At 39.3% G+C, this 7,431-nt stretch overlaps 1 protein-coding gene across 1 annotated transcript; it reads right to left on the bottom strand.

The window, feature by feature from the left end:
- Positions 1-882: 882 nt before the first annotated feature.
- LOC143643191 (olfactory receptor 8B4-like) lies at positions 883-1,812 on the bottom strand. Its single transcript, XM_077111951.1, has one exon. It carries the CDS (start codon positions 1,810-1,812, stop codon positions 883-885), a length of 930 nt encoding a protein of 309 aa, XP_076968066.1.
- Positions 1,813-7,431: the final 5,619 nt, after the last annotated feature.

Below are 7,431 nucleotides of genomic sequence, written 5' to 3'. Positions count from 1 at the left end.
CAGTAAATAAGATTTTCTTTCAGGAAACAATAGAACTTTTACATCTTCCATACAACATTTAAGTTGCAAGTTTGAAGTCTTCAGTTCATCCTTTTCTCTTATAACTGTATCCAGCAGACCTAAGAACCATCAACCATCACCTTTATACCTCTTAACTCCACAAAATTTTATTAAGGTATCAAAAACACTGTCACCCAGAGTCTTGTCTCATACAAACATACAATTAGGAGGATAAAATGGTAATATTTCATATATCTCTATTGCCAGTTCATGCCACAGACTGTCAAGTGCCATCTTAATGATTGGAATTTGAGTCATTAGTGCTTTTGAGTCTAATCAGAGTAGAAAACCAATTGCAAAAACCCATTTTTAATATTCTGCTTCTCAAGAACCACTCCCAGTACCAAACTGTATTAGTCAGGGTTCTTTAGGGAAACAGAACCAATAGGAGATATCTATAATATGAGAGTTTATAAAGGTGTCTCATGCAACTGTGAGAATGCATAAGTCCAAATTCCATAGGGCAGGCCATAAGCTAACAGCTACAATGAAGGTCTTTAATGAATCTCTCAAGAGAGGTTGGCTGGCTGGAGCAGAGAGAGAGAGATTCCTTCTGACTTCTCCTTTAAAGCCTTCGATTGATTAGATTAAAAGTCACTAATTGCATAAGGCACTCCCCTTGGCAGACTGCAGATGTAATCAGTTATGGATGCAATCAACACACAGGTGATTTAATAAACCAGACATAAAATGCCTTTGCAGTAATGGTTAGGCCAGTGCTTGCTTGACCAGGAAACTTGGAACCATCATCTGGCCAAGTTGACACACGAATGTAACCACAACAGATGCTTTCCATGAGTCAACTGTCAATGAAACAGACCATCAGAAGAGCACTCTTTTCAGGGTTTTACCCAGAGCAAGCTTAACATCCTTATTCCTCAAACTGTAGATCAAAGGGTTAAGCATAGGAACCACATTGGTATAGAAGACAGAGGCAAACTTACCCTGGTACATAGATCCAGGAAAATAAGGTGCTAGATAAGTGAATGACCCTGACCCAAAATACAGAGCAACCACACTTATGTGGGAGCCACATGTACTGAAGGCTTTGGACCTACCCTCAGCAGAGGGAATGCGGAAGATCTTGGAGAGAATCAAAGCATACGAAATGAAGATGCTGATACTGGACATTGTGATGACAACTCCAACAACAATAAAAAACACCAGCTCGTTGACATGTGTGCTGCTGCAGGAGAGCTGCAAGAGGGGGAGAACTTCACACAGATAATGGTTGATGATGTTGGAATCACAGAAGGTCAGTCTCAACATATTTCCAGTGTGGGCCATGGCCCCAGCAAACCCCATCACATATGAACCAAAGAGCTGCAGACAACAGACCTGAGAAGACATGATAACCGTGTACCGCAGAGGGTTGCAGATGGCCACATAGCGATCATAGGCCATTAACACCAACACATAGCACTCAGAGTTGACAAAGAAGCAGAAGAAAAATAATTGAGTCATACATCCCACATAAGAGATGATATTTTCTGATGCAAAATCATTCAGCATTTTAGGAGTAAATACACAGGAATAGCAGAGATCTATAAAGGACAAGTTGAAGAGGAAAAAGTACATTGGGGTGTGAAGGCTGGAATTCAGTGCAATTAAGGTCATCAGGCCCAAGTTGCCCACCACAGTGAACACATAGATCCCTAAGAACAGAAGGAAAAGGGGTAGCTGGAGCTCTGCTTGTTCTGATAACCCCTTAAGGATAAACTCAGTCACTGAGGAGCTGTTTCTTAGAGTCATTCTTTTCTGGAGAGTGTCTGTAGAAACATGAGAGAAAATACAGACAGAAATACCAAGCACAAGTATGGCTGCTGAGACAAAAGTCTAGAAGTTAAACGAGTGCACTGATGTTCCTCCCTTCTCTTTCTGCCCTCATCTATTCTCCTCTCTCCCAGAGTACTAACAATGCATCTGCAACAAACTTCAGCACTGCTGGGCTGATCATGTATCCAAGCTAGAGTCTGTTTCATAGGCAATAGTTCTGCCTTTGTTTGAAAGATAAGGTGACAGTATATTCAAACTGGCTGCCTAAGGACCCTCAGAAAGACACCCATAGAGCCTGGAATACAATCTAGGCTCAGTGCCCAAAGAGCATCCCTGAACTAGAGAGACAGGAGCTCTCACATCCCCATGTTTTCACACATTCTTTTCCCAACCAGGTACCAGGTTCCTGCCTGAAGAGAAAACTGGGCCCCTACTTGTATCTGTATATCCTATCTTCCTTTTCTAGCCCCTTCATTCAGTCTCACCTCAAGATCAATGTTGAGAGCAGGGAGTCGATCAATATTTCGCAGAAACTTTGATTGATGAGTGTAAAAGAAAACCATCAGAAAAGGTGGGTTCAAACATTCACATTTCTTCTCCCTGGGCCCTGCACTTCTGGGCCTCATGTATCCTCTTTTTCCATAGGCAGGAGGAGAAAATGGTCCTGTTAGTATATAAGGTGGACAGCCTTAAGAGTTAACTGTTCTGATTCACTTGGTGCTGAGAATCAGAGATTTAACAGACCCCAGTCTATACAAGGTGCTCTAGGAATAGACCAAGAGTTCTTTTTATGGATTTTCCCAGATGGTATACTCCAGCTTCAGGAGAAAAAATAGCAATGCTCATTTTCACTATAATCCAGTTGGCAGATCATGAAGAACTTTATGCTGCTTGATGATCTGAGGGACTCAATTAGGCATAATTTCCCCTAGGCATTTCTCAGAGATCTGTCTCTATAGGGAAGAAATTGCATTGCCTTTGTTTACCACTTGGGTTATGATGTTTACCTAGCATCTTGGGGTCCACAATTCTACTCAAGCTTTCCCTTTACTGTAGGGACTTCATATCCTGTAGAGAGCTGAGTGTGGAGACTAATTTGTACTCTCCATTAACTCTTGGAGGCTGAGCTTGATTTTGAGGTAGGGACCATATGCTATCTGAGAGAACCTCAGCAAAAAGGCTTCTGGCACTATGAGCTGTTCTGCTCAAGTGTGCAACTACCACCTACTCTCCATTATTTATTGCTATATATGAAGAGATTAAAATATCACAATACATATGCAAGGAAGTGCACATATATGTGCACACACACACCCACACACATGCCCTCATGAGCTGCAGGCCAAAGGTACAGCGGGAGGTGTACCTGCAGGTTTTAATCCTACCAAACCCTTATGGTAAAGCTGCTCTCCATATTATCTGCTACATGAACATTCTAAGGAATATTCAAAACATGCAGGCATCTGCATTTCCAAATCCCAACTGAGGCTGCCTAAAGTAATCCCAGTTTTCATGGGACAGCCCTGATTCATGCCCGTTATACCTACATAATTATTAATGGCATGGTAAGATGTTTTATAAAACTATTAATTTTTTGTTTTACATTATGTTTTAAGTGTCTAGGTTTAACTATATTGTTACTCTACTAAATAATCAACTATATTGTTACTCTACTAAATAATCAACTATATTGTTACTCTACTAAATAATCAACTATATTGTTACTCTGCTAAAAAGAGCATAAGCTTCTATTCAGGTACTCTGGCCCCTGCTGTTTCCTAGCCACACTGAGTTCCATTGCCTTTCCTGACTGTATTGGTTTGCCAATGCTGCTGAAATGCAATATACCAGAAATGGAATGACTTTATAAAGGGAACTTATTAAGTTAAAAATTTATGATTCTAAGGCCATAAAAATGTCCAAACTAAGGCATTCAGAGAAAGATACCTTGACTCAATGAAGGCTGATTCCTGTTACATGGGAAGGCGTGTGGCAGGTATCTGCATGTCCTTGTTCCCAGTTCCATTGCTTTCAGCTTCTGATGTCAGTGATTTCCTCTCTAAGCATCTGTGGACCTTCATGGGTTCTGGTTTGCTAGGCATCTCATGGGAAGGTTCATGACAATGTCTACTGGGCTCTTCATCTCCAAACACCCATGTCTAGGCATCTGCTCTCTCTGCTGGCCCTCCAAACATCTCCAAATACCTGCATCTCTGTTGACCTGAAGCAACTGCTCTCCAAGCATCTGCATTTGAGGTTTCTCCAAAATGTTTCCCCTGTTAAAGAACTCTAGTAAATTAATCAAGACCCACCTTGAATGAGTGGAGTCACATCTCCATATAATCAAAAGGCCACACACACAATTGGGTGCTTCACCTCTCTCTGGAAATAATCTAACCAAAAGGACACACCCACTGAGTGAGTCAATCTCCATGGAAACAGTCCCAAATTGTCCACCCTAAACAGTAGGTCTAATCTCACAAAATTGGATTAGGATTAAAGACTGGCTCTTCTGGGGTACAAAACAGTTTTAAACCAGCACACTAAGGGAGTCTCTCTCTCTCTTTCACCCTTCTTGCCCTCAAAGCTTTCCTTAATTGAACCTACCCTTCCTGAATAACCAATACTCTCTCTTCAGTAGACTTTGGCTTCAAAAAGAGAAGGGCTTTGACTCCAAATTGTTTCTGAGTTCTACTTAGCTAAAAAGCAGAAAACACAGAAATACAAAACTTGGCTACCTGCCTGAAATAGGTGGAAGGGAAAAATAGGAGAAGAGAAATCACATTGGTGCAAGAAATAAACACTGGTACAATATACTGTTGTATACTACTGTATATTGGTACTATAAATTGTTTGGTGGCACTTAAAAAAATTGAACACAAACATGCATTTTGACCAGCAGCTTACCTCCTAGATATACACCCAACAGAAATAAGTGCATATGGTTCACAAAAGACATGCCAAGTAGTGCAGTGTTTTTGGCTAGTGGGTGTCTCTTAGATGAAGGAAATTCAAGGGCTGTGCTCTCCAAGTTAAATTCTAGAGGAGTGTTTATTTTCTTGCAGCTTTGGCTATTTGCTGCATTTGAAACACAGCTTTGTGTTTTATGTGACCTTTATTTGACCTAAAGTTGAAGGGTTTTGAGTGTTTAGACTAATTTAAAGAGCAGAGAGGTTGAAAGCAGTTAACTCTTGTTCAGTAACCACATTGCCTTGTTTGCCTGAGTATCTGACCCCTTTCCATAGACACTTCTTTTCCAATCCATTTGATTCTTCAATAGCAAGCTGCTACTACATCTCTCATCTTTTATGAAGGAAATAGGAGAGTCGCAGCTTTAGTTGTGAGACGTTCGCCCAAAGTTGTACCTATCACCCAGGGTATCTCAAAAGCAAGTTTCCTTCCCACCATTTTCATTTCTTTCTGCACCTCCATTCTTTATACAATGCTGTGAAGAGAGCACTCTCTCTCAGACGAATGGACACTCTCTTTGTTACTAGACAATTTTGAGGATGAAATGAGGGGGCATATGATTTCTTCTCTTACTACCTATTTGGATGTGTGTACTCGGGTTGAATGGTGTTCTTATATCTAGCTTCAAATTGCATCTTCTTACTCGAATTTTCCTCTTATCTCTTCTTAACTCTGGGTCCATTTTCTTTCATGGTAATGAAACGCCTGCCCCATTCAGGCAGCTCTGTTCTTGCAAAGCCCTGGCAGGACATTTTTAAGTTCTAGTGGAAAGCACTAAAAAACATCTACAGAACCACTTGGGACTCACTACTGTGAACCTGTTTTCTCAATCTTCTTCCATGTTGCATTCTTTCTGTTTTCAAGATAATAATATATTGTGTATTTGAATTGCTGAAAAATTGAAAATGAAGTTTAAGATAGATGTATATAATATGTATGCTGTATTGGTGCAATAATGGTAATTAAAATATGGATAAAGAAAAGGGAAAAAAAGACATGCCAAAAATGTTCACAGCAACATTATATATAATAGCCCCAAACAGAAAACAACCCATATATCCATCAACTGTAGACCGGATAATAAATTGTAGGATTTTAATAAAATAGAGTTCTATCACAGCTGTGAAATTTAATGAAATGCAACAAGGATAAATGTCACAAACCTATTAGGGAGAAGGAATCCAGACACGAAAAATATATACTTTATGATCCGTTTAAATAAAGTTCAAAACAAGCAAAGCAAGCCTATGGTATTAGAAGTCAGATAGCTTTTGCCCTCACGCCGCCAGGGCCCAGTGACTGGAAAGGGATCTGAAAACTGCATTGGGGTTACTTGTAATGTTCTTTTTCAGATAAGGATGCTGTTTATGCAAATGCATTCACTATGTAAAAAATCATCAAACTACATACCTATGCTGAAATAAAAATTTTACTTAAAACTTAAAAGCATACAAAACATTAATATGTTTATAAATCATGCTGCCACACCAGTTTACGAATAAAAATAGTAAACACTGAGTCATAATTATTTCATTTGTAAAATGGGAATTCACAGACTGAACAACTCATACAGCAGAACATAAAAAAAATCACTATTTTATTTCTTCTTTATTTTGTGTCTCTCAAAATAAAACACACATACATATTTTAATATAAAGAGAGTAAATCAAAGGGAAAGAGAATTAATGCATCTGGAGCAACTGTGTAGTGCCTGGCATTGTGCTGAGTATTTTCTATGTAATATGATGTTTTTAACAATGGTAATAAAGTTTTAAAATTGTGTGTGTGGCAGATTTTAAAATTTTATTGTCCATAGATGGCCATACCAACTCAACACTTCCTTCCTCCATCCCTCCCTGCCCCTTCCCCCCTTCTTTCACACACACACACACACACACACACATACACATGCTCCTTACAACTCTCATGTTCTTGGTACTATGTGACTGACACTCTCATCCAACAATGGGGTCTGTGTTCTCTAACCTTGTATCTAGGCAGGGGCTTAAAACTTCTCCAATTGATTGAGTGTGACAGAAGTGATGTAGTATGACTTTCAGGGTTAGGTCATAAAGGATGCAGCTTTCACTTGGCTCTCACTACCTCTTTTCTTTCTCCACATTTACTCTTCTTTTGATATCTCCCAGCATTTTAGACCAGTCATGTTGGAATCTTCTGGCCTTATCTCAAAATGCATGACCAGACAGCAAGGTTATGCTCATTTGCAGAGTGTTCAATGGAAGTAGTGTGACTCTATGTTTTTATGGGTGGACATGAGAAAATGATTCAAGGAAAATGGCCAGGGGGATCTCCAGTACCTATTTAGGCCACTTGGTCCAATTCCCCCTCCATATATAGAAAGTCTCCTCTTAGTTCCATATTTGGATATTGGTTCTGAAGTTTAATTTTATGAAATAATCATTTCTTTTTAGTACATATAATTTCCTACCCACTACCATTATCCCTCTTGTATGACAGTTTAGTGGATATGCAGCAATGAAACAGAAGGAAAGAATCTCTGTTCTTTATAGTAAAAGTCAATTTATTCATTTATTTATTAAGATCAGCTACTTCCTACAATATTTAAAACTTCGTATTTAGAAAAATCTCTCCTGGTAAAACAAA

The sequence above is a fragment of the Tamandua tetradactyla genome, chromosome 8 (assembly GCF_023851605.1).
Source record: "Tamandua tetradactyla isolate mTamTet1 chromosome 8, mTamTet1.pri, whole genome shotgun sequence".
NCBI lineage: Eukaryota > Metazoa > Chordata > Mammalia > Pilosa > Myrmecophagidae > Tamandua > Tamandua tetradactyla.
The sequence above is the reverse complement of the archived record's forward strand: the minus strand, read 5'-3'. Positions and strand labels throughout refer to the sequence as shown.